This window comes from Pogoniulus pusillus, chromosome 38 (assembly GCF_015220805.1).
Source record: "Pogoniulus pusillus isolate bPogPus1 chromosome 38, bPogPus1.pri, whole genome shotgun sequence".
Classification (NCBI taxonomy): Eukaryota; Metazoa; Chordata; class Aves; order Piciformes; family Lybiidae; genus Pogoniulus; species Pogoniulus pusillus.
The window spans coordinates 5,346,348-5,372,797 of record NC_087301.1 but is presented as its reverse complement, the minus strand read 5'-3'; the positions used below and the strand labels follow the sequence as shown (position 1 = coordinate 5,372,797).

At 54.8% G+C, this 26,450-nt stretch overlaps 1 protein-coding gene across 4 annotated transcripts in view; it reads right to left on the bottom strand.

The window, feature by feature from the left end:
* Positions 1-532: 532 nt before the first annotated feature.
* Positions 533-26,450, bottom strand: part of DIXDC1 (DIX domain containing 1) — a 44,674-nt gene continuing 18,756 nt past the window's right edge. For 3 of the 4 annotated variants that reach the window (XM_064173058.1, XM_064173057.1, XM_064173059.1), the window contains exons 5-20: positions 25,885-25,992; positions 19,051-19,163; positions 17,752-17,900; positions 15,276-15,365; positions 15,135-15,188; positions 13,669-13,719; positions 11,395-11,499; positions 10,789-10,842; positions 9,530-9,622; positions 9,362-9,433; positions 8,533-8,619; positions 7,896-8,057; positions 7,695-7,761; positions 5,105-5,213; positions 3,397-3,505; positions 533-2,090 (exon numbers count right to left, since the gene is read on the bottom strand). In XM_064173058.1, the coding sequence (XP_064029128.1) occupies positions 2,010-2,090; positions 3,397-3,505; positions 5,105-5,213; positions 7,695-7,761; positions 7,896-8,057; positions 8,533-8,619; positions 9,362-9,433; positions 9,530-9,622; positions 10,789-10,842; positions 11,395-11,499; positions 13,669-13,719; positions 15,135-15,188; positions 15,276-15,365; positions 17,752-17,900; positions 19,051-19,163; positions 25,885-25,992 (1,504 nt within the window). In that variant the 3' untranslated portion in view covers positions 533-2,009. Of the gene's footprint in view, positions 2,091-3,396; positions 3,506-5,104; positions 5,214-7,694; positions 7,762-7,895; positions 8,058-8,532; positions 8,620-9,361; positions 9,434-9,529; positions 9,623-10,788; positions 10,843-11,394; positions 11,500-13,668; positions 13,720-15,134; positions 15,189-15,275; positions 15,366-17,751; positions 17,901-19,050; positions 19,164-22,641; positions 23,536-25,884; positions 25,993-26,450 lie in introns of those variants that run through there. The other variant, XM_064173061.1, reaches the window with a different exon arrangement.

Below are 26,450 nucleotides of genomic sequence, written 5' to 3'. Positions count from 1 at the left end.
TTCAATGATCATAAAATCAACCAGATTGCAAGAGACCTCCAAGCTCATCATAGAATCAAGCAGGTTGGAAGAGACCTCCAAGCTCAGCCAGTCCAACCTAGCACCCAGCCCTAACCAATCAACCAGACCATGGCACTAAGTGCCTCAGCCAGTCTTTTCTTGAAGACCCCCAGGGACAGTGCCTCCACCACCTCCCTGGGCAGCCCATTCCAATGGGAAATCACTCTCTCTGTGAAGAACTTCATCCAGTCCAACCTAGCACCCAGCCCTATCCAATCCACTAGACCACGGCATTAAGAGCCTCATGATGAAGCTTCCTACTGCTGCCTGCCAAGAGAAAGTCACCACACAACAAATGACCCAGACCAGGAGGCATGTTGTGTGGTGCCAATGTGGCACAGAGCCACAGAAGAGCCTTGAGCTGTTTCCTGCACAGTCAGAAAACCAACAGTAGTGTTGCTGCCTATTAAAGCTGGTAAAAATAGAACACCCCCCTTCCCTTCCCCTCCCCCCCCTTCCCCTCCACCAACACACACCAGTAGGACCTGGGTAACACAGAGTTATGAGCCCAGCGTTAAGAGGGGATGATACAACCCCCTCAGCATCCACTAGCAAAGGAGTGAAGCACAGTACCATGCGTGCAGAAATGGACAGAGAGCACTTTGCACCACGGCAGAAAAATAGCCACAGTCTGCAGACAAGTGGAAATACAAAAAGAATTCCAAGAAGAGGGAGGTGTTTACAAAAGGGCAGGTTAATATAAAACAGTAAACCCAGGCTCCCCCCCCCTCTCCCAGCATCATGCAGGGCACAGGCAGGTAGCCCACGGGTGGCCCACGTGGAAGGGAGGATGAGCAGAGCCTTGCCTTTGCCAGATGACCTCTCTTAAGTCAACTGTCGTCTGCTGCACTCTGGAAGCACAGCTGAGTGACAGCAGGAGGGCAGGGGACAAACCAACCCAGCCGCAAAGCCACCCGGGGCTATTTGTTAGCCAAGCAGGCATTTATCTCCTGGTCCTTCAGGCACCCCAGGAGCACCTCTGCCAGGGCGCTGGTGGTGTCCCCGATGAGGGCTGTCCCGCTGGTGTTTGAAGTGTTTGGTGGCCCTGGCAATGAGCTGCTAACAGCACAATGATGCCTGCGTGCAGGAGGTGACAAACTGTCTAGCTGCTAGAAAGAGAGGGCAGGAGAGCAAGGGGAAGAGGCTCAACGAGGAGAAGGGATGAAGTACCTCAGGAAAACAGCCAATTCCAGCTGCCTGTAGAGGAAATCCTTCAGCAAATGAGCAAGCACCAAGAGCCCACAGCCCCCATGGCAACAAAGCAAACCCAGAGGGGCTCAGAAACTAGTACAGCTTTGGAGAGCCACTGGGAACAGCAGGCCTGGGACATGGAAGCCTGAGTTTGGAACAAAAGGAGCTCCTCTGAGCTGGTGATCTTTGCTTTAGAGCATGCATGAATCCTCTAGGAGAGTAGCATCCCTCCCCAGGTCAGTCTGGAATGTCCAAGACAGTTTCCTTTGCTCCCACAGCACGCAGCAAGTCCAAGACCAAAGCTGGGCAAACCTTCAGCTCGTGTTGCTGTGGCTTCTCCTGACTCAAGAAGCAGAGATTTATGCACCCCCACATGCCCCAAACCAGCTCAGAGTCTGCACCGCATACGGGAGGGGTGGAGCAGCAGCAGGGGTGGGGGGGGGGGGGGGAAGGGAGCAATGCATCCTTAAGGCCTCCAGAGTTCAGCTGATGGGGCACAGCAAAGGGCTTCGTTCCCACAGACCTATCCTTGGAGTCTCTGCACTTGAGCATGGCAAGTCAGATGCCAGGCACCCACGCTCCCAGCAGGGCACTGTCCATTGTTTGCAGAGAAGCCCTCTTCAGTTTTGGTTTGGGGTTAGGTTTTTGGCAGCTTCAATTGGCCTCCTCCCAGCACAGATGCTTTTTTGGGGGGGGGCATTCTTTGAACTCAGCATCCAGTTACAGGTTTCCATAGCGACGAGATGGAACAGCTTGGATTAATTGTCCCCGTGGTCTTCTTCCACCCAGGCCACGATTTTCCCTTCCCAACCAGGAATGATGTCATCATCATGGAATACCTACCAAGAAAAAGGGAAATTCAGTCATGCCTGGAATAGTTCAGTCATGCCTGGAATCTGGACACCACTTTCCCTGCAGTGTGAGAGAGGCATCGAGTCAGAGACCCTGGCTCAGACCTCCCTACTCAGCCCAGAGCTGTGCCCCTCATCCATCACTCCCAAGCCTGAGTCGACTTCCCAGGTTGTGTGCAAGAAACAGATTAGGGTTCTTCTTTAACCAGCAGTTGTCCACCTTATTACTGACATGTTTTGGGGCAGGAAAGGTGGAATAAAGACAGGAAATGTGTCTGTTCTGATCCAGAGAGCCAGCTGCAGCTGCACTCCCCTTCCTGTGTGCAACAGGAGCTAGCCCAGTAACCCTGGATGAATTCAACTCACAGCAAGGCTCAGCTGAGCACAAACAGGGCTGTACTGCAGTGCCACAAAGGAGGTCCTCTCTGAAAACCTTCGTGAGAAAGGATCAGAGGCTCACAGGATGTCAGGGGTTGGAAGGGACCTAAAGAGCTCATCCAGTCCAACCCCCTGCCAGAGCAGGACCACACAATCTAGCTCAGGGCACACAGAACACATCCAGACAGGCCTGCAAAGGCTCCACAGAAGGAGACTCCACAACCTCTCTGGGCAGCCTGTGCCAGTGCTCCTATGACCCTTCCAGGCAAGAAGTTCCCCCTTGTGTTGAGCTGGAACCTCCTGTGCTGCAGCTTCCACCCATTGCTGCTTGTCCTATCCCAGGGAGCAGTGAGCAGAGCCTGTCCCCCCCTGCTGACCCCCAGCCCTCAGATATTGATAAACATTGATTCAATCCCCTCTCAGTCTTCTCTTCTCCAGCCTAAGCAGCCCCAGGGCCCTCAGCCTCCCCTCATCAGGCAGTGCTCCAGTCCTCTCAGCATCCTCATAGCCCTCTGCTGGACTCTCTTGAGCAGATCCCTGTCCCTCTGCAACTGGGGACCCCAAACCTGACAGCAGTACCAGCAGGAGGTGAAGAGTTGGGGTTTGGCTGTCGTTTTTTTGTAGCAAACCATGCTTGCCTACAATGTCTCTCCTTGCAACAGGTTCTACAAGGCTACTTGAAGGGCTAGAAGTAGCCTGGGACCTTGCCCAGTGGCCCCCTGAGCAGTGCTGTCCCACAGACTCTCTTTGCCAGCTCTTTGGCCCAAGGGGCTCTGCAATCACAGCCTTGCAATCGCATTTTAGCACCTCACTGGAACTACAGCTGTGCCAACAGCGTGTTTGGGGGCAAGCTAAGTGAGGTGGCCATGGTCTGCAGCTGGACCCAAAGCAGCTGGCAGCTGAACTGCACAATTACCTCCTCCTTGACTGTGCCAAACTCTGGATCCAGGGCTTTGAAGTGGTACCGGTGGGTTCCTTCACGGTCAATAGCTACCTTGAAATCCTTCAGAGTCACCTCCCCTAACCTGCAAGAATCACAGGGGTTGGAAAGGATCTCTGGAGAGCAACCAGTTCAACCCACCCCCCTGCCAGAGCAGGATCACCCAGGGCAGGTCACACAGGAACACATCCAGGTGGGTTTTGAATGTCTCCAGTGAAGGAGACTCCCCCAACCTCTCTGGGCAGCCTGCTCCAGGGCTCTGTCACCTTCACAGTGAGAAACCTTTTCCCTATGTTCACATGGAACCTCCTCTGACCACTCCAAGGTCTTCTTCAGAGCAATAATTGCCTCTGATTTACCAAGAACCACCTCAGAACAGCCTCTGGTTCCCCTTTGCATGGACAACCACAGCTGTTTTGGCATAAGCATCCTGCACTCTGTGCCATAACACAACTGCTTTGCTGCTTCCTCTTGGAAGTTGATGACCAAGATTCATCTCTTAGGGCTCTAAAACAGATCCATCAGCTAAACAACTGCCTTAAGGCCAGGCTGGATGAGGACTTGAGCAATCTGGTCTTCTGGAGGGTGTCCCTGCCCTTGCCAAGGGGGTTGGAGCTAGGTGATCCAACTGTCCTGGAAGGCTAATAGGTCTGTTAGATGTCCTGGCTTAGCCCCATCCTTCTGCTGATGGGGGAAGCAAGGGCAGGAGGAAAACAAAGGCTTGGGCCATTATGTCCCCTCCCAAAGTGATAAAGAGGTACCCACAGGTGTTTAGGTACTTGTTGGAGTCTTGCCCACATAAAGGTGAGCAAGCCCTGGGGTCACCTAATATGGGCAGTTTGGCAAATGCCAGCTGGTTGGTGAATCTCTGTGGCCAAAGAGCCTTTGCACTGGGCAAGGAACAGAACTGGAGCTAAGCTGCAAGCAGCTGAGCTGCTTCTGCCTTGCTGCCTCTGCCTCACTGCTCCTGGCCAACATGTTCTGCTCTGCCTCGTGCTTCAGACCAGCTTAGCCCTGATGTTTTGGGCTTGAACTACCTGGAAGCTTAAGTGCCTCAAGTTTCCCAGGAGAAGGCATTAAAGTGCCACTTCCATGGTGCTCTCTGCACACCTGCCAGAGATGCTGCCTGCACCTCTGCAAACCTCCCTGCCAAGAGGAACCAGGGTCAGGTCAGAGATCCTCTGCCTCTTTCTCAGCACCCAGGGAAGATCTGGAAGCCTCTCAATGGCTGAGCAGTTCCAACACTGCCACACAGGAGCCAGGGACTAGCTTGAAATTCCCACTCCCCAGCACAGCCTTGCCCTAGGGCTCCAGGCTGCCTTTTGTTTGTCACTGGGGCAAAGCCATCTTGTGGCTAAACTTTTCCAGTGCTCTGATTCTCCTACATGAATGAATTGCCCAGAAGCATCCATGGGAAGCTTTCCCCCCCCCCACCAAATTAGAACCCAACTGCAACTCATTTGTATGGAGTTGTGGATGGAACCTTCCAGAAATAAAATCAACTCCCTGGTTTATAATTCCTGCCCTATTAATTACCCCAACTAAATCACCAACCTGACCCACTCCATCCATCTCTGGTATGAAATCCCAAGCCCAAGGCAACCCACAGATAGTTGTGACCCTACCAAGGAAAGATCAGAGTGGAAGTAGGTCCCAGAGCAGTGGCAGCAAGGCAAAGCCTCACCTCTTTGGTATGTTGACCATGAAAGGTGTGAGGGAGCGGTCAGTGAAGTACAACACTTTGGTGCAGGCACTGGTGCTCATCACAGGGGTGCTGTGAGAATGAGGCAGCTCTGCAAAGACAAGAGCAGCAGCATCAAGCAAAAACCTGTCCCCAGCCACAAAAGGGGACAGGAGGGGTGGGCTCAGCCAGTTTGCCAGCAGAGAACCTGGCCATGGGAAGAGATTCTTAAGAGGGCAGCTAATCAGCCTCGTTTGAAAGTGCCAGGGAGGTGCCTAGGGCCCCATCCCTGCAAATATGCAAGGTCAGGCTCGACAGGGCTCTGTGCAACCTGATCTAGTGCAGGTCACATCCTGCACTAGACATAAGAGTTTTTTTTTTCCCTGTAAGGTGTTTTTTTTTCCCTGTGGTTTTCTCCTGTAAGATTTTTCCAGTTAGTTTTTTTTTCCCCTGTAAAATTTTCTCTCCCTGTAATTTTTTTTCCCTGGTAGATTTTTTTTCCCCTGTATTTTTTTAATGTGAGAATTTTTTTTCCCCCAATAGGATTTTTTTTTTCCCAGTAAGATTTCCCTCCCCCAAAAAAACCATTATGGTCCTGCTCTGGCAGGGGGCTTGGACTCGATGATCTCTGGAGCAACCTTCCAGCCCCTAACATCCTGTGATGTCCCTGCTGACTGCAGGGGGATTGGACTAGGTGATCTTTGGAGGTCCCTTCCAATCCAACCTATTCTATGATTCCTGTGCTCACAGGGGGGGGAAAAAAAATCTTACTGGGAAAAAAAAATCTTTTTTGGGAAAAAAAAAACCTCACAGGAAAAAAAAATACAGGGAAAAAAATCTTCCAGGGAAAAAAAATTACAGGGAGAGAAAATTTTACAGGGGGGAAAAAAAACCTAACTGGAAAGATCTTACAGGAGAGAAATCTCAGAGGGAAAAAAAAACCTCACAGGGAGAAAAATATAGGGGGGGGACACACACAAATAAATGGAGGGGGACACATAATAAATGGAGGGGGACACATAATAAATGGAGGGGGACACATAATAAATGGAGGGGGACACATAATAAATGGAGGGGGACACATAATAAATGGAGGGGGACACATAATAAATGGAGGGGGACACATAATAAATGGAGGGGGGAAGAAATAAATGGAGGGGGGAAGAAATAAATGGAGGGGGGAAGAAATAAATGGAGGGGGGAAGAAATAAATGGAGGGGGGAAGAAATAAATGGAGGGGGGAAGAAATAAATGGAGGGGGGAAGAAATAAATGGAGGGGGGAAGAAATAAATGGAGGGGGGAAGAAATAAATAGAGGGGGGAAGAAATAAATAGAGGGGGGAAGAAATAAATAGAGGGGGGAAGAAATAAATAGAGGGGGGAAGAAATAAATAGAGGGGGGAAGAAATAAATAGAGAGGGGGGAAGAAATAAATAGAGAGGGGGGAAGAAATAAATAGAGAGGGGGGAAGAAATAAATAGAGAGGGGGGAAGAAATAAATAGAGAGGGGGGAAGAAATAAATAGAGAGGGGGGGAAATAAATAGAGAGGGGGGGAAATAAATAGAGAGGGGGGGAAATAAATAGAGGGGGGAGGGGGATAGAGGGGAAAAAATCTTACTGCATAAAAAAAATCACATGGCAAAAAATCTTACTTAAAAAATCTCGCGGGGAAAAAAGTCGTGCAGGTGGAGGCAGGAAAGGTGGTGCTAGAAAGGGCTGTGCTGCTGTGCGAGCATGGAAGGAGCTGGGCAGAGGGGAGGAGGCAGCTGCGGAGTTGTGCCGCTAGGGGGCGCCAAGCAGCAGCGGAGCTGCGCGCGTCCCGCTGCCCCCTCGGCTCGGGGAGGGAACTGCTCTGGTCACTACCGTGCGGCATGGCTGGGGTGAGCCAGGCAGACTCCCACTGCGAGGTACAAGCAGACGGAGATCGTCTCTGCACCTTCCCCTCTCTGCACCTTCCCCTCCCTGCACCTTTCCCCTCCCTGCGCCTTTCCCTCTCTGCACCCTTCCCCTCTGCACCCTTCCCCTCTCTGCATCCTTATCCTCTCTGCACCTTCCCCTCTCTGCACCCTTCCCCTCTCTGCACCCTTCCCCTCTCTGCACCCTTCCCCTCTCTGCACCCTTCCCCTCTCTGCACCCTTCCCCTCTCTGCACCCTTCCCCTCTCTGCACCCTTCCCCTCTCTGCACCCTTCCCCTCTCTGCACCCTTCCCCTCTCTGCACCCTTCCCCTCTCTGCACCCTTCCCCTCTCTGCACCCTTCCCCTCTCTGCACCCTTCCCCTCTCTGCACCCTTCCCCTCTCTGCACCCTTCCCCTCTCTGCACCCTTCCCCTCTCTGCACCCTTCCCTCTCTGCACCCTTCCCCTCTCTGCACCCTTCCCCTCCCTGCACCCTTCCCCTCCCTGCACCCTTCCCCTCCCTGCACCCTTCCCCTCCCTGCACCCTAAGCTGTACAGCAGCTGACTGAAGGGAGGGAAGGGAGCTCTGCTAAAGGGAGTAAGAAGGTGGAGGTGGCAGATTCCCAAGCCCCCAGCCTGTGGCCAGACTTGAGCAATGCATTTGGCAGTGGGAAAGGCAGAGCTGAAAGGCACTTACTGGATTTAGGAGGCCAGGACTCTCTACACTCATTTGTTGCTCTGCTCACTGGTGATTTCCCCCGGATCTAGGATGAAAAGGCAAGAGAGGGAGAAAAACAAAGTGGTCACTTCCCAGCTGGAACTCTCAAAGCTGCTTAGCTCTGGGCTGTGTGAGGGGCAGAGGTTAAAAACCATCTAAAGTGCCTAAGGAAGCATTTACCCTTCTCTCTTGCCTCTTCTGTGTTTCCATGTGGTACAGCCTCTCCATCAGGCTGGAGATGCCCTGCTCCAGGCTGTCAATGGTGTGGTGCTGGGGGTCATGGCCACTGAAACTGTTCCTGAGGCTGCGAAGGGCATCTCGAACCAGCTGCAAGTCATTTGTCTGCCCAAGAGACCACAAGGCACAGAATCACAGAAGGGTTTAGGTTGGAAGGGGACTTGAAGCTGAATCAGTTCCAATTCCCTGCTATGCTAGGCAGGGACAATTCCCACTAGAACAGGTTGCTGAAGGGCTCACCCAGCCTGGCCCTGAGCACCTCCAGGGAGGTTGTGGAGCACAGAAGCACAGAATGTGATCTTTGATCACATTCTGTGCTTCTGTGCTCCACAACCTCCCTGGGAAACCTGTGCCAGTGTCTCCTCACCCTCCCTCTCTGTGCTCCACAACCTCCCTGGGCAACCTGTGCCAGTCTCTCCTCACCCTCACTGTAAAGAACTTCTTCCTAACATCCAGTTTCAATCTCCCCTCTGCCACTTAAAACCCATTCCTCCTCCTCCTGTCATTACACAGAGCTTCCAGGATATCTGGAGCCTTCTCTTCCATCTGCCTGGGTGAAATATCCCTCAGGTGCACTCACCCCTCGGTGGGCTGTGGGAGCAGCTCCTTTTCCTGCTGTCTGGAGGAAGCCATTGCTGTGAGCACTGAGACTGCTGTAAGCAATCACCTGTTTGGAGGGAAGAGTCATAGAATCATAGAACCAAGCAGGTTGGAAGAGAGCTCCAAGCTCAGCCAGTCCAACCTAGCACCCAGCCCTGCCCAACCAACCAGACCATGGCACTAAGTGCCCCAGCCAGGCTTGGCTGCAACACCTCCAGCCACAGCCACTCCACCACCTCCCTGGGCAGCCCATTCCAATGCCAATCACTCTCTCTGACAACAACTTCCTAACAACATCCAGCCTAGACCTGCCCTGGCACAGCTTGAGGCTGTGTCCCCTTGTTCTGTTGCTGGGTGCCTGGCAGCAGAGCCCAACCCCACCTGGCTACAGCCTCCCTGCAGGCAGCTGCAGGCAGCAATGAGCTCTGCCCTGAGCCTCCTCTGCTGCAGGCTGCACACCCCCAGCTCCCTCAGCCTCTCCTCACAGGGCTGTGCTCCAGGCCCCTCCCCAGCCTTGCTGCCCTTCTCCAAACACCTTCCAGCACCTCAACATCTCTCTTGAATGGAGGAGCCCAGAACTGGACACAGCACTCCAGGGGTGTCCTGAGCAGTGCTGAGCACAGGGGCAGAAGAACCTCCCTTGTCCTGCTGCCCACACTGCTCCTGAGCCAGCCTCTGCCTGCCTTAGCTGGGGCACAGACAAGGAGATTGCAGAGCCCAGGCCCCTCTGGCACAAACTGGATGGTTTCTGGAGTCAGGTGTCTAGAGGCTGCTGCACAGAAACAGCCCTCAGCAGGCTGCTGCCTTACCTCCTCTGCCTCTTTCTTCATGCAGTGAGCCAACAGAGCCTCTTTGTGCTCCAGCTCCCGCTCCAAGTCCACCTGTCAGAGGAATGCAAGAGTCAGCACAAACCAAGCCCCCAAGGTACCTACCAGTAGCACTGATGCCAGCTGACAGGGCAGCAGGGCAGGCCATACCTGCTGGAAGCTGGCCTCAGAGAGCTGCCTGAGCATTTCATCCAGCTTGGTCTGATGCTGCTGTAAGTGCCGGTCCTTCTGGCAGAGTTCTTTCTGCAACACAGCGAGGGTTAGCAGGGCAGTGAGGAGCTCACAGTCACCTCCTCATGGCCAGGACAGTTGTGTCATCTGCCAGGAGCAGGCTCCTCTGCCAAGTGCCTGGCACAAGCTGAGCACTGAGCTAGATGGCAAAGCTTTGCCTTTTACAGATCGGTCAGATGGTGGTGGCCAGCAAAGATGCACTGCTGAGGGCAGACAACTGGCCCAGGGGAAAGAGATTCCTGAGGGATCAGCAGGAAATCAGGTGCCCCTGGGGGATCAGCAGGAAATCAGGTGCCCCAGCCTAGCCTGCCAGGCTCCTGCACAAGTGCTGGATACTCAGCAACCCATCAGAGGAGCAACCATTGCAGTGCAAGAGCTGTGCTGAGAGCACAAAGAACACTGATCCCCTCCATCCGCCGCAGCTGCTGCAACCCCTCACTCTCCAGTGGCACTCCTAGGGGTGACAGCAACCCCTCCACTCTCCAGTGCCACTCCTAGGGGTGACAGCAACCCCTCCACTCTCCAGTGCCACTCTTAGGGGTGACAGCAACCCCTCCACTCTCCAGTGCCACTCCCAGGGATGACAGCAACCCCTCCACTCTCCAGTGCCACTCCCAGGGGTGACAGCAACCCCTCCACTCTCCAGTGGCACTCCCAGAGGTGACAGCAACCCCTCCACTCTCCAGTGGCATTCCCAGGGGTGACAGCGACCCCTCCACTCTCCAGTGCCACTCCCAGAGGTGACAGCAACCCCTCCACTCTCCAGTGGCACTCCCAGAGGTGACAGCAACCCCTCCACACTCCAGTGGCACTCCCAGAGGTGACAGCAACCCCTCCACTCTCCAGTGGCACTCCCAGAGGTGACAGCAACCCCTCCACTCTCCAGTGGCACTCCCAGAGGTGACAGCAACCCCTCCACTCTCCAGTGCCACTCCCAGGGGTGACAGCAACCCCTCCACTCTCCAGTGCCATTCCCAGAGGTGACAGCAACCCCTCCACTCTCCAGTGCCACTCCCAGGGGTGACAGCAACCCCTCCACTCTCCAGTGCCACTCCCAGGGGTGACAGCAACCCCTCCACTCTCCAGTGCCACTCCCAGGGGTGACTGCAGGCCAGGGTGGCAGCAGTCACAGCCCCAGAACTGAAGGGCCACCAGCTGCTGCCCCAGAGCTGCATTACCTTGTACTCTGCCAGCAGCCTGTTTCTCTCCTCAACCTTCCTCTGAAGGTCAGCCTGCAGAAATAACAGAGGGGTGAGGGTGGTGTTGCTGAGAGCCAGCAGTGCCCTCTGCCCCCTGTGCTAGGGGATACCCTGAGATCCAAAATCAGCAGGTTGAGGCAGCTGGTGTCTAAGGATGGCAGCATTCTGGACAGGAGAGTTTCTTCCCTGGCCCACTCTCCCCAGCCTGTACATGGCAGCTCCACCTGTCAGGGTGCCTCTTGCTAACCCAGGGAGCCCAAGGAGAGAGGCAGAATGCAGCTATGCTGCAAGATTACATCTGAGCAGACTATGTCTGACAATATTCTGCCTTTCCCTCTCTCAGCTGAAGGTCTGGAAGGACAGGGAGTGGGAGTGAAGAACAGGAAACTCCAGTGAGCCTCACAGCTGGCCAGGAGCCTGGCTGCAGTGTTTGCTATGCAGAGACCTTTGGCTGCTTGTTCATTATCCCACGACCCCAGGAACTATGCTGCAACCACCAACTCCACCCAGTGGCTGCTGGAGGCCTCAGGGCTACCAAGCTCCTTCAGGAATCAGCCAACCCTCCACAGCAGCTCAGTGTCTCACGTTCTGGTTTTGCAGCTCCTCCTTGTCCATGTTGGCTCTCAGCAGCTCCTGCTTTAGCTGAAGAACTGAAGCATCCTGTTGAATCAGCCTCTGCTGCAAAGCATCCTAGGACAAGATGTTGTGTGTGTGAAGGTGCAAGACAGAGGCAGAGACCCTCCCTTGGGTAGGGCAAGACAGAGGCAGAGACCCTCCCTTGGGTAGGGCAAGACAGAGGCAGAGACCCTCCCTTGGGTAGGGCAAGACAGAGGCAGAGACCCTCCCTTGGGTAGGGCAAGACACAGGCAGAGACCTTCCCTTGGGAAGTGCAAGACAGAGGCAGAGACCCTTCCTTGGGTAGGGCAAGACAGAGGCAGAGACCCTGCCTTGGGAAGTGCAAGGCAGAGGCAGAGACCCTCCCTTGGGAAGTGCAAGGCAGAGGCAGAGACCCTCCCTTGGGCAGGGAGTGACCCAGAGCAGGGCTTGTTGCTCTCTTGCCTCCCCCAAGAGAGCAGAAGGTAATTGGCTCCCAGCCTTTATGCCTTCCTCTTCCCCAGCAGTGATTCCCTTGCCACATCCTGGCTGTCTGGGGCAGGGAGATTTCTGTGCTGCTGTCTGAACCTCCAGCTGCAGAAGTGGCCTGGCAGTTTGCTCTCATGGCAGAAAAGAGCAGTGACAGGAGGCTCCATGTGAGCCTGAGGAAGAACCTCTTCCCTGTGAGGGTGACAGAGCACTGGAACAGGCTGCCCAGGGAGGCTGTGAAGTCTTCCTCTCCAGATACTCAAAAACCATCTGGATGTGCTCCTGTGTGATCTGCTCTGGGTGATCCTGCTCTGGCAGAGGGGGGCTGCATCAGATGAGCTTTTGAGGTCTCTTCCAGCCCCTGGCAATTCTCTGACTTTGGAGGCTTTTTCACTGCCCACAGCCAAGCATCTGCAGCATCCAGAGGGCAGAAAGAGGCCAATGTCAGCCAAGGACAGAGGGAAACTGAAGCTGCCAGTGTGACCTACTTGTGCAGTGAAATCCTCTCTGGAGAGGCCAGAGTCAGGACTAATTCTCCACCTTTCACTCAGTGTTACCTGGAAGCTGAGGCTCTACCTTGGACAGCTACAGCTGCCTGCTGCCCGCACTGGAGCAGAGAGAGGGAGCAGGCAGCAGCCAAAGCTGCAGCTGAAGGAGACAAGGATGCTCCAGGCTCTTCTTCCTCTGCCCTCATGAATAAGTTCCCTAGGCCAATCCTACTGTGCCTCCCCCAAGGCAGGCTGTAGGGGAGGATGCGGTGAGGCTATGAGAACCATCCTGTGCCTCATGTTTTGTTCAGGGGAAACAGGTAAAAGGGGAGGGCACTTGACCACAGCTCTGCAGGCAGAAGCAGCACCCAGAAGGCCTAACTCCTTGTGCCTGCCTGAGCCAGCAACTGACTGCAGGATCCCCCTCCTCCAGGTCCCCTAATGCAACCCCCTCCACGACTGAGATTCCTCAGAGGTGTATGTTTGTAGGGCCCTGCTCAGCGGCTGCAGCAGGTCCTACAGCTTCACAGAGCTGTAGGACCTGGCCAGAGCTGCTCCAGTGCCCCATCCACAGCTGTGGCAGTGCCCCGGCCAGAGCTGCTCCAGTGCCCCATCCACAGCTGTGGCAGTGCCCCGGCCAGAGCTGCTCCAGTGCCCCATCCACAGCTACGGCAGTGCCCTGGCCAGAGCTGCTCCAGTGCCCCATCCACAGCTGTGGCAGTGCCCTGGCCAGAGCTGCTCCAGTGCCCCATCCACAGCTGCGGCAGTGCCCTGGCCAGAGCTGCTCCAGTGCCCCATCCACAGCTGCGGCAGTGCCCTGGCCAGAGCTGCTCCAGTGCCCCAGCCAGAGCTGTGGCAGTGCCCTGGCCAGAGCTGCTCCAGTGCCCCATCCACAGCTGTGGCAGTGCCCTGGCCAGAGCTGCTCCAGTGCCCCATCCACAGCTGTGGCAGTGCCCTGGCCAGAGCTGCTCCAGTGCCCCATCCACAGCTGTGGCAGTGCCCTGGCCAGAGCTGCTCCAGTGCCCCATCCACAGCTGTGGCAGTGCCCTGGCCAGAGCTGCTCCAGTGCCCCATCCACAGCTGTGGCAGTGCCCTGGCCAGAGCTGCTCCAGTGCCCCATCCACAGCTGCGGCAGTGCCCTGGCCAGAGCTGCTCCAGTGCCCCATCCACAGCTGTGGCAGTGCCCTGGCCAGAGCTGCTCCAGTGCCCCATCCACAGCTGTGGCAGTGCCCTGGCCAGAGCTGCTCCAGTGCCCCAGCCAGAGCTGCTCCAGTGCCTCTTTCCTTACCTTTATCCCCTGGAGGTTTCGAGCTTCTTGCTTGTACTTCAGCAGCTCCTTCTGCAAAGGCAGCAGGCTTTGATTAAATGCCATCCTGCCACCCCTCCAGCGCCACTGCCCCCCTGTCCCCAGGATGCTGGCTCAGAAGCCAGCACATCCCCACCTTTTCCCAGGGATCAAAGAGCCACTTTAATGAGCTAAACATGACAAAGCAGCTGAGCAGCCTCTTAAGCCTTCTGCTCTTAAAGCCCTGAAAGGAAAAAGATTGCATCTGCCCTTCAGGGCAACATCAAATACTTCTCTCCCAGCCTCAGAACCGGTCTCAGAGCCAGCAGCAGCACAGAGCTGAAGCAAAGCAGGCAGAGTGTTCTGAGCTGCACTTATTTCTCACTCGTTTACACTCAGATGTAGCTGGAAACTTAACAGCTGTCCTGGGCAGAGGTTTGAGAAGCTAATACAACCTAGAGGCCTCCAGCTGCAAAAGCATGCAGGGGAGAGGGGGGGGAGGCTATTTCAGGGCTCATTTACATTCCAGTAACACTTGGATGTTTGTTTAACCAAGGACTGACTTCATCAGCATTGGCCTGAAGCAAAGTGAGGAGGCTGCAGCTATTTTCTGGGGCTGTCCCACAGATTCTTATGAGCTGCTATGTGGATTCAGTAAACACATCCCAGCATAAGAGGGACATGGAGCTGCTGGAGCAGGTCCAGAGGAGGCCATGAAGATGATCGCAGGGCTGGAGAGCATCCTCTGGGGGGGACAGGCTGAGAGAGTTAGAGCTGTTCAGTCTGGAGAAGAAAAGGCTCCAAGGAAACCTTAGAGCAGCTTTCCAGTACCTAAAGGGGCTCCGGGAGAGCTGGGGAGGGATTCTGGACAGGGGCTGGGAGTGACAGGATGAGAAGTAATGGTTTGGGGAGGGAAGATTGAGAGTGGAGATTAGGAAGAAACTCTTGAGAGGGAGGGTGAGGAGACACTGGCAGAGGTTGGGCAGGGAGGTTGTGGAGCACAGAGAGGGAGGGTGAGGAGACACTGGCACAGGTTGAGGGTGAGGAGACACTGGCACAGGTTGCCCAGGGAGGTCGTGGAGCACAGAAGCACAGAATGTGATCAAAGATCACATTCTGTGCTTCTGTGCTTCACGACCTCCCTGGAAGTGTTCAAAGCCAGGTTGAATGAGGCTTTGAGCAACCTGGGGTTGGTGGGAGGTGTCCCTGCCCATGGCAGGAGGTTGGCATTGGATGATCTTTAAGGTCCCTTCCCACCCATCCCATTCTATCGATCTGTGACAGAGACCTCATGCAGCAGAAGGTGGCACAAGTGTTGGAGCCCTGACACAACACAACCCCCATGGCAGCTGCTGCCTTGTGTCATCCATCCATGCCCCCAGCTCCACAAAAAGAAGACCCCAAAGCCACCAGTTAGGGAAGAGTCTGCAACAGTCTCCTGACACAGAACTTCTCTTTCCCCTTCTGACCTTTAGGTCTTGGTTTTCTTCAACGCTCTGGTCCAGACGACTTCGGATGATGATCTGCAGGCAAAGCAGCAGGGTTACTGTGGGGAGGCAATGGCAGGGGGCAGCTGGAGCAGAGAAGGGTAGGCACAGCCATGTGCTCACCAGTTGTTCTTCAGGGCAGGCTCCACGTTCACAAAGTTCAAAGGATCCTTCCTGCTCATCCTCAGGTAAAGATCCATTGAGCAATAAAGCCTGGGAAGAAGAAGGGAGGTGGGGAAATAAGTGAATCTCTTCAGGGGGTTCAAAGAATCAGAGAATCAAGCAGGTTGGAAGAGAGCTCCAAGCTCAGCCAGCCCAACCTAGCACCCAGCCCTGCCCAACCAACCAGACCACGGCACTAAGTGCCAACCTAGCACCCAGCCCTGCCCAACCAACCAGACCATGGCACTAAGTGCCCCAGCCAGGCTTGGCTTCAACACCTCCAGCCACAGCCACTCCACCACCTCCCTGGGCATAGAATCAGTCATGGTTGGAAGGGACCACAAGGATCATCCAGTTCCAACCCCCATTGCCATGGGCAGAGACCTGAAGGCTGCCAAAGAGCAATCTGTAACCAGTTAGTGCAAACAGCTCTTTGGAAAACTTTGCTGAGTGCATAGGCTGGATGTTAGGAGGTAGTTGTTGGCAGAGAGAGTGATTGGCATTGGAATGGGCTGCCCAGGGAGGTGGTGGAATCTGTGTGCCTGGAGGTGTTGAAGCCAAGCCTGGCTGGGGCACTTAGTGCCATGGTCTGGTTGATTGGGCAGGGCTGGGTGCTAGGTTGGGCTGGCTGAGCTTGGAGCTCTCTGCCAACCTGCTTGATTCTATGATTCAAAGTCTTCCCAGAAGGACACTCAAGCAGGAATCAACAGAGGAACAGAACAAGCTGCCATGGTTTCAACACCTGATGAGGCTCTCAGCTCCTCGATGTTTCAATCAAGCTCTCATGAACTGGAGGCTCTTAAGTACTGAGCAGAAGGGGGTTGGGGGCAGGGAAATCAATGACTCAAATCCAATTTCTTGGCTAGCAACCTCAGCTGCCTCTTCCTGCTCCCAGGGCAATGCCAGCTGCTCGACCTCACTGCTGAAGCATGGGGGGCCACAGCTGGAGGCAGAGGCTGTGCAAGGCAGGACTGGACGTGGCACTTGGTGCCATGGTCTGGCCTTGAGCTCTGGGGTAAAGGGTTGGACTTGATGATCTGTGAGGTCTCTTCCAACCTTGGTGATACTGTGATCATGCAGCCCCATTTTACCAGGGAACCAAGCTTCAATTTGGGTGTGGGGGGGGTTGATTTTGGGAGCCTTTTGTTTCCTGCCCATTGTCCAGAGGGCAAGTGCCTGCTGCCCGCCCATGCTCCGCTCTCCTCCCCTCCTGCCCAAGCTTCCCACACAGGCTCTGCTTTGTTCGGTGCCACATAAATATTTACAATCCCAAGCCACTATGCTTCCCAGCACAAACAGAAAGGAAGAGTCCTGAGACAGTTCAGGTTCTTTCCCATACGGATCAGAGGGCTCTGCAAAGTCAAACAGGCTGAGGGTCCTTTGGGCAAGGAGGGGCTGGAACAGAGTGGGGAAAAAAAGGTGCCCCTCGAGTGAAAAGTTGGGTAGGGAATGTGGTAAATATTAAAACAGTTCAGTTTGGTTCACTGGAAAGATTGGTGAAGGCTTGTGGTGACCCCTGGCCAGCCCTGAGGATCACACAGGATCAGAGGATGTCAGGGATTGGAAGGGACCCAAAGAGCTCATCCAGCCCAACCCCCCCCTGCCAGAGCAGGACCACACAATCCAGCTCAGGGCACACAGGAACACATCCAGACAGGCCTGGGAAGGCTCCACACAAGGAGACTCCACAACCTCTCTGGGCAGCCTGTGCCAGGGCTCTGGGAGCCTTCCAGGCAAGAAGTTGCCCCTTGTGTTGAGCTGGAACCTCCTGAGCTGCAGCTTCCATCCATTGCTGCTTGTCCTACCCCAGGGAGCAGTGAGCAGAGCCTGTCCCCCTTCTCTCCTGACCCCCAGCCCTCAGATATTGATAAGCATTGGTTAAATCCTCTCTCAGTCTTCTCTTCTCCAGACTAAGCAGCCCCAGGCCCTTCAGCCTCTCCTCCTCAGGCAGTGCTCCTGACTCCCCAGGCAGGGCAGGGGCTGGATCCAGCTGTCTGCCAAATCCCATAGGGACATTGGAAAGGGCAGTTTGGACATTCTCCCTTCTGGAAAATATGACCAGCACCAAACTACAATTGCAGAAGCCAAGAGAACCCAAGCATGGCAAGAAAGGAAGGTGTCAGAGTGCAGGGTCAGCAGCATTCCCTTGCTGGAGAAGATCTCTGCTGGCTGCAGGCACCATTAGAAATCCTTTGTCATTCCTAATGGACCTATTCCTGAAGGGAGAGACAGGGAAGAGCCTGTCCTGTTCAAGTGAGGTGACCCAAGAGGCCAACTGACTTCTTGCACCTCAGGAGACCTCAGGAGACCTCACTAGAAGAGGATTCCTACTCGGCTCTCTCAAGTTCCAGGCCACCCTGTTGCAGCTACAGCTAGTGGGGGAGAAAGGTGTGTGGGGGAGGAGAAGGAAGTGCTGTCTGAGAAGGAAATCTGTTACCTGCAAACCTGAAATCATCTTCTTTGCTTCCTCCATTTCCTTTTCCAAGTGGTCCTGTTGTTCCAGAAGTTGCTCCTCCCATGAATTCTCCAAACAGGACCCAGGGTTCCTTGCTTGCCACTCAGGCTGGAAATGAGATTCTGTTTCTTCTGCAAGAGGGAGAAGCTGAATGTGGTCATGACAGACAGAGGAGCCCAGGGAAGACTTGCAGCACACAAGGACTGCCTGCTGTCTGCACCAGCTAACAGCACCAAACAAGCATCTCTTCTGGCCAGCACTAAAACAGTTGGTGCCACATCACCTCTGGGCTCAGGGCTTTATGCCTCAGGATGTGGATGCACACAAAGACAAGCAGCCTTTTCCTTCCTGACCTTGCTGCATCTGATTGCTCTGTACTGGAGACTTCCAGAGCACATCAGAGGGGACAATGCACTGCACTATGTGTGGCAGAGAAGATCTAAGGGGAGGAAAGCAGCTGTGGGACTGGAAGAGAGCTCAAAGGTGCACCAAGAACCCACACTGAAGGCAACACTGAGCAGTATTTCTACTTGGCAAGTCACAGAGGTTTCCCAAGGTGGGTAACTAAGCTGGTTCTGAAAGCATTCACCCTACAGAGAAAGAGATCCCTGATCCTTGATCCTCCTCCAGAGGTTTTTATGTCCCAAGCATTGTTCTGCAAGCCCTACAGACACTGCCAGATTGTGGCATTAGGTGAACAGATACTTAGCAGTACAGTCACAGATGCATGGAATGGGTTGGATTGGAAGGGACCTTAAAGGGCATCCAGTTCCAACTCCCCTGCCATGGGCAAGGACACCTCCCACCAGCCCTAGGTTGCTCAAGGGCTCATCCAGCCTGGCCTTGAACATCTCCAGGGAGGTGGTGGAGCACAGAAGCACAGAATGTGATCTTTGATCACATTCTGTGCTTCTGTGCTCCACCACCTCCCTGGGCAACCTGTGCCAGTGTCTCCTCACCCTCCCTCTCTGTGCTCCACAACCTCCCTGCCCAACCTGTGCCAGTGTCTCCTCACCCTCCCTCTCTGTGCTCCACAACCTCCATGCCCAACCTGTGCCAGTGTCTCCTCACCCTCACTGCAAAGAATTTCTTCCTGATCTCCAGTCTCAATCTGCCCTCCTCAAGCTTCAATCCATTCCCTCTCATCCTATCCCTCCAAGTCCTTGTCAACAGTCCCTTCCTGGCTCTCACTCTCCACAGTCCTTGGAGGACTGTTTAGCAAGTCTGATACAACCAAGTGCCTCTGGAAGTGTGAGCTGCCAAGCATCAGCTGCCAGGTACCTGTTTTAGTTTCTCTTTCTTCAGTGTGGATGATTACAAGCCTCTCCTTCTCCTCTGATGGGGCTACAGTGGATTCACTCTTTGCACTGTGGACAGGACTGGGTGATGTAAGACTGCAGAGGAAAGGAGGAAGAGTTACTTTACATCATCATCATCCTCCTCATTTAAGGTAGAAATGAATATGCAGGTGAACTTCTTGACACTGAGCACCCACTGCATACTTGAAAAGCCCTCAACAAACCAAGCTGGGCATGCAGCTCTCCCACCACTTGACAGCAGTGCCATGGCAGGCTGAGGAGCTGCCCAGTGTCTGCCTTCATTGTCCTTATCAGAGTGCAAGTCTGAGACTGCCACCAGAGAAGTCACAAACACACACAGGTGGTCAGCCCAGGACCAATTTACTGTGAGCCTTATCTTCCTACTCCAAGGTGAACAAAGCCATCCTGGCTTGCTGCTGCTCCTGTCCCAGCTTCACAGCACTGCCTTGGAAGGAAGCCTCAAAGCTCATCTTGTCCAACCCCCTGCAGGCAGCAGGGACACCTCCAGCTGGAGCAGGCTGCACAGTGACACAGCAAGGCTGAGCTTGGCTGGCTGCAGGGATGGGGCCTCAAGCACAGCCCTGGGCAGCCTGTGCCAGGGTCTCACCACCCTCACTGTGCACAGCTTCCTCCTGATGTCCAACCTGAATCTTCACTGCTCCAGTTTCAAATCATTGCCTTTCATTCTATCCCTCCAAGCCCTTTCTGCACAGTCCCTCCTCAGCCTTCCTGTAGGTCCCCTTTGGATACTGAAGTGCTGCCCTAAGGTCCCCTCAGACCCTTCTCTTCTCCAGGCTGAACACTCCTAATTCTTTCATCCCATCTTCACAGGAGAGCTCTTTGTGGCCTCCTCTGGACCCACTCCAGCAGGTCCATGTCTTTCATAAGCATCACTTCACTAAGTTGGAATTCCAAGGGCAAAACCACTTTTCAAAGTCAGACACCACTCCCTGATGTTCTCACATTAAAGCTTCTTGAATGTACTCTCATTTTTTTTCACTAGAGCCCTCTCAGCTGACTCTGAGCTTCAAGCAACCTCTTTCCCCCACCCCCCCCTGTAGAAATTCTTCCTAAATGCATCACCCAGACAACAATAAAAAGTGGCTGAAGCTCACTGACCCATTCAATGTCCCTCTAAAGTCACAGGAACTGACCCTTGCAAGCGTGAGCAGCAGTTCATTTTTCATTCTCCCCAACACAGACACAAAAGGACAGAGAACAAAACCAAAACTGTGTGCAAATGAGGTAAGAGGGTTAGAAAAATACAAGAGGCTTTGACAGCTCTTCTGCATCTTCCCAGCAGCGATGCTGCACGCTCCACAGCAGCCTTCACAGCATCAGAAAGGCCTTGCAGCAGAGGGAGGATTTCCTTGGTGAGCAGCTCCTTTCTAGCCCACTCCCACAGTCAGTGCTGGCCTACTTCTCATTTCCATTCCAGACCTTCCAGCAGTCTGATTTTAATGATCCAGACTAAATGGACTCTCCCCATGTTAAAGATTAATGCAGCTTACAAGGTGGGGGAATAAAGGAACCACCTTCTACTTGGGGCTTCTTTCCTGCTCAAACAAGGTGGGGGTGTTAAAGGGGTCCAAGCTTTGCTCAAGGATGTACCTTCAGGAAGGTTAACTCCATTAGGAAGCTTTAAAGGTCCTTCCCAACCCAATGCAATCAGTGTTTTACAGCAGTCTCTGCTGAGGGGCATTTTGTATCCATTTCTAATCAGCTCAGCCAGGGTTAAAACTAAAACAACTGTTTGGGAGCCCAGAGAGTGCTGCTGGGGTTGCAATGATATGATAAAGAGGCAGAGGAGAAGATGGAACTTGCAAACAGAGCAGGCACAAGCAGGAAGCTCACATCCAGTGAGCCAGAGGGATTTCACTTCCTTCTAGGAACTAATCTCAGTGTTCCCCCCTGCATCTTCTCAGCTGATGCTCTGAATGTGCCATCACCCCCCCCCAGAAGGCCACTGGGAAGTGCACTGCTGGTTCTCATCCATGCAAAAGATGAAAGAATGAGAGCAGTCCTAGTGAAAGATGATGGGTGGGTAAGAGCAGGGAACTGGAAAGAAGAATGAGCAGCATGAACAAACCCCAAGCAGACACAGCCTGGAATTAACACTTCCCTCTTCCAAAGCCTGCACTTGGATCCACAGCTGAAAGCAAATACAAAGGAACCAAGCTCCGGCAGGGGGTGGGGTTCAGTGGTCACTATAGAATCATAGAATAGAATCATAGAACTAAGCAGGTTGGAAGAGACCTCCAAGCTCATCCAGTCCAACCTAGCACCCAGCCCTAGCCACTCAACTAGACCATGGCACTAAGTGCCTCATCCAGGCTTTGCTTGAAGACCCCCAGGGATGGTGACTCCACCACCTCCCTGGGCAGCCCATTCCAATGGCAAATCACTCTCTCTGGGAAGAACTTCCTCCTAACATCCAGCCTATACTGTGCAAGGAGGAACAGAGAAGCCAGACATTTCCCTGTCCTCCCACACATAAAGGTGAAGCAGGGCATGCAGACTACAAAGCCATAGTGACAATCCTCCACTAGTACCAGGCAGGGTCTACAGGCAGTGCAGCCCTGCAGGAAGACATGCCAGCATCCACAGCAATTTGTTGACATGCCAGGCTCTGCAATATCTGTTTCCAGACAAAGTTGCAATGCTTTGGTTTTTGGCCCACTAAAAAGTGAGACTCTCTTCCACATACATCTATTTATGCAGCTGTTTGTATTGAGTCTTTGCTGGAAAATAGCAGGACAAAGGTTGATGCCTCTCTTATTTCCATCTCCTGGGCATGCATAATGGACAAATACAGCAAGTAACAGCCAAAAAAAAATATAGTGGAATTAAGATGAATTATACTATCTGGACTCAGGTCTATGAAAGGAGGCTGTTAACATCACCTATTTGATGGAAGCTATTGTTGGAAGGAGAGGCTCTTCCTGACCACGGATAACATTATCTTGACAAATCACAGTATTCCCCCCCCCAACCCCAACAGACAGTTTCACAGAGAATTGCTTTGGCTTTCTTATATCCACAGACCCCTTCCCAGGCAGTTTCCCTCTCCTAAAGGGCCACTGGCTTCACCTGGCAGGAGCGACCACCTCTCCAACCATGCCCAGCAGTGCAAGAGCTCCTGAAATGCACTCACAGCTCAGCTTCACCTCATGCCTGCTGCCACCGAGTTAACGCTGGATGCATTTCTATGGCTCGTTTTGTTTTCATCAGTCAAAGCCATCAGTGTATGAAACATCCAGAGGTTAATTTGTTCTTTAACAGCACACAACCATTCAGGGCTCAAGCATGCAGAAGTGAGTGCTGGGAGATGCAGGCTATTTAGCACAGATTTACGATGCAAACTCTTCCACTTCATTCCTTTTCACCAGGTGGTTTCTTAACCCACCTCCTTCCTCCACTGAGTGCCAGAGCTGCCAGTGCCTGCCCAGTCAAGGCTTTAGCACCGCAGCCCCGGAGAGGGGTCTGGATCCTCCTCCTCTCCCCGAGCACCCCAGCCCTGCCGTTTCAAACGACAATGGCAACCATCGCTCACCATTTGACCTGCTTCCCTCCCATGATCCCACTTTAACCCTTCGCCTCACAGCATCCGTGTCCCGGGGAGCCTCAGGGTTCTGGCTCCAGCCATGCCTTGACCCTTCCCATCCTCAGAATCCGGTGCAGATGATGCCAGCTCCTCTCAAAACTACCGGAGCAGCAATTTGCCAGGGCAGGCTGCTCGGCGGCCGCCGGGAAAAGGCTCACGGCAGAAGCAAACAACACCACCAATTCCTCAGGGTCTTTGCAAGAAGCCTTTGGATGGCAGCTCGGCAGCCCACAGACAGGTATCTCATTCCAGAGGCAGGGAATTCTGCAGCCCGGGGGTTTGCCGTCGCTGGTTCTCCTCTCGGGTTGTTTCTGGCTGCTGCATTTGGCTCAGCTGCACACACCCCCCACACCCCCGCCGAGTTGTTTTTCAGCACAAGCGCTGCGAGCTGCCTCGCCAGCAGCCTTCCTCAGCCCATTCTGCCCTCTGTAGACTCCCAGCAGCTGGTGCAGACGCCAAGCCGAGAGCGCAGGGAAGGTGCTCCCGCAGGCAGGAGGCTGCCTGCTCTCCGCGCCCGGGATGCGGCCCCGGCGGCGGCCCCGGCACGCAGCGCTCCCGGCCCGGTGCGCGGCTCCCTCTGCCTCGCCGCCTCCAGCTCCCCTCCTGCTGCCACACAGCCTGTGCAAGGCAGAGCCTGTGCAAGGCAGAGCCTTTTCTCTCAGATACCTGCCTCGGAGTGGGGGAGGGAAAGCTCGGCAAGGGGAGGGGAAAGAGAAACGGATGGGTGAGGGGCTCGGCGGCCTGGGAATCCGTCTGATTTCGGCAGTTTCTCCGTCCATCATTTCGATTGCCTTCGCTTATTGCAGCTTTTGTCTCGGGGAATTTCTGCCGTTGGGGCTTGGGAGATGCCTGACCGAAGAGGTGCTGCAGAAAGGAGCTGATTGATGCCCGGCACGGGGGGGATGCTGCCCGGCACGGGGGGGATGCTGCCCGGCACGGGGGGGATGCTGCCCGGCACGGGGGGGATGCTGCCCGGCACGGGGGGGATGCTGCCCGGCACGGGGGGGATGCTGCCCGGCACGGGGGGGATGCTGCCCGGCACGGGGGGGATGCTGCCCGGCACGGGGGGGATGCTGCCCGGCACGGGGGGGATGCTGCCCGGCACGGGGGGGATGCTGCCCGGCACGGGGGGGATGCTGCCCGGCACGGGGGGGATGCTGCCCGGCACGGGGGGGATGCTGCCCGGCACGGGGGGGATGCTGCCCGGCACGGGGGGGATGCTGCCCGGCACGGGGGGGATGCTGCCCGGCACGGGGGGGATGCTGCCCGGCACGGGGGGGATGCTGCCCGGCACGGGGGGGATGCTGCCCGGCACGGGGGGGATGCTGCCCGGCACGGGGGGGATGCTGCCCGGCACGGGGGGGATGCTGCCCGGCACGGGGGGGATGCTGCCCGGCACGGGGGGGATGCTGCCCGGCACGGGGGGGATGCTGCCCGGCACGGGGGGGGATGCTGCCCTGGGACAGACACCACGGCAGCAGAGTTAGGTGTGCAAAGTGGCTGCAGTTAATCAGCACATCTCCCATTAATGATGCACAAGTGGCTTGTTTCTCCCAGCCTGTTTTCATAACTGAGCTGGTACATTGCTCTCTGGGAGGGAATGGAAACCAAGCATCTTGTTCTCAGCCTGAAGCCTGCTGCCATAGATTCACAAGTTTGGTTTGGAAGGGACCTTCAAGATCATCCAACTGCTGGATGGGGATGGGCTGTCCATGAAGGGCACAGAAAGGAAGGGGGAAAGATTTGAAAAGGAACACAAGAATTCACTTCAGAGATTCACAGAATGGGTTGGATTGGAAGGGACCTTCAAGATCATCCAGTTCCAACCCCCTGCCATGGGCAAGGACACCTCTTACCACCCCAGATTGATCAAAGTTTCATCCAGCCTGGCCTTGAACACCTCCCTGGGCAACCTGTGCCAGTGTCTCCTCACCCTCCCTCTCTCTGCTCCACAACCTCCCTGGGCAACCTGTGCCAGTGTCTCCTCACCCTCCCTCTCTCTGCTCCACAACCTCCCTGGCCAACCTGTGCCAGTGTCTCCTCACTCTCCCTCTCTGTGCTTCACAACCTCCCTGGGCAACCTGTGCCAGTTTCTCACCACCCTCACTTTAAAAGGCCATTGGCTCTGCTGCCCACCTGGGCACTGCTGCCTCCTCTGCAGCTCCTCTCTCCCAGCTCCCCCAGCTCCCTCTCTGCCTGGCTGCTCTCAGCCACTCTGGCCCCAGCCTGTAGCACTGCTTGGGGTTGTTGTGGCCAAAGTGCAGAACCCTGCACTTGGCCTCTTTCAGTCTCATCCCCTTGGCCTCTGCCCACCCATGCAGCCTGGCCAGGTCTGTCTGCAGGGCTCTCCTACTCTCCAACAGCTCCACAGCTGCTCCTAGCTTGGTGTCATCTGCAAACCAACTAATGCTGGACTCAATCCCCTCATCCAGATCATCAATGAAGATACTGACCAGGACTGTGCCCCAGCACTGGTCTTTGGGGAACACCACCAGTGACTGGCTGCCTGCTGGATCATCCAGTCCAACCTCCCTGCCAGAGCAGGACCACACAATCTAGCTCAGGGCACACAGAACACAGCCAGACAGGCCTGGAAAGGCTCCACAGAAGGAGACTCCACAACCTCTCTGGGCAGCCTGTGCCAGGGCTCTGGGACCCTTCCAGTCAAGAAGTTCCCCCTTGTGTTGAGCTGGAACCTCCTGTGCTGCAGCTTCCATCCATTGCTCCTTGTCCTATCCCAGGGAGCAGTGAGCAGAGCCTGTCCCCCTTCTCTCCTGACCCCCAGCCCTCAGATATTGATAAACATTGATCAAATCCCCTCTCAGTCTTCTCTTCTCCAGCCTAAGCAGCCCCAGGGCCCTCAGCCTCTCCTCATCAGCCATGCCCTCCAGTCCCCTCATCATCCTCACAGCCCTCCACTGGACCCTCTCCAGCACATCCCAGTCCCTCCTTGTCCAGAGCAGGATTTCCACACCCCCCCTGGACCAGCTCCCGACGCTCTCTGCTGACATCATGTGGAGGCAGTGGCCCCACGCCGGCTCCCTTGCAGTCCCCACGCTGCCCTCTTTGCACGCCTGTACCTCTGTCCTTCTTGTCAGAGCTAACCAGATCACAGCGGTAAGGAAAGAAGACATCAGGGAACATCAGACAAAGGACCAGGAGGGGACACATCCTGGCAATGCAGTTCCTCACCTGGAAGAGTGGGACTCCAGTGCCATGTTCTGCTGCCCTTCGTACTGCTGCACCAGAGCCCGGACACTCCAGTAGGGGGTTTCAATCTCCTCATCCATGCTGCTGTTTCTGGAGACAATAACCAGAGAATAAGGGAAGCCTCATCTGAGAGGAACAGAAACTCTTCTTGTCTCCAAGAAGGAGGATAGGAAAGCTAAAGTGAGAAAGAGGAGCAGCTAGAACCCCCCCAGTAAAAAAAATACTCCTACCAAGGAGCTCCATCCCATGTTCTTGGTGTGAGGGAACACAGGCAAAGAGGCTCTCCTCCTTTAGACTCAGCTCTAGCCCTGTGACTAGAAAGCTGATGCAGCCAGGCTGGCTCAGTGCTCCCCTGAGGTGTCAGAGAGAGGCACAGCAGCAGCTTGTCTCTGTACCTTACACCAGCAGCTGGCAGCATAAAGAGAGATCTGTTTCCAAGGAATGGTGCCCATCGAAGGATATTAGGGGTTGGAAGGGATCCAAGGAGATCATCGAGTCCAATCCCCATCTCTCCCAGGACCTGGCCAGCCAGCCAGGGAAAGGTCCTC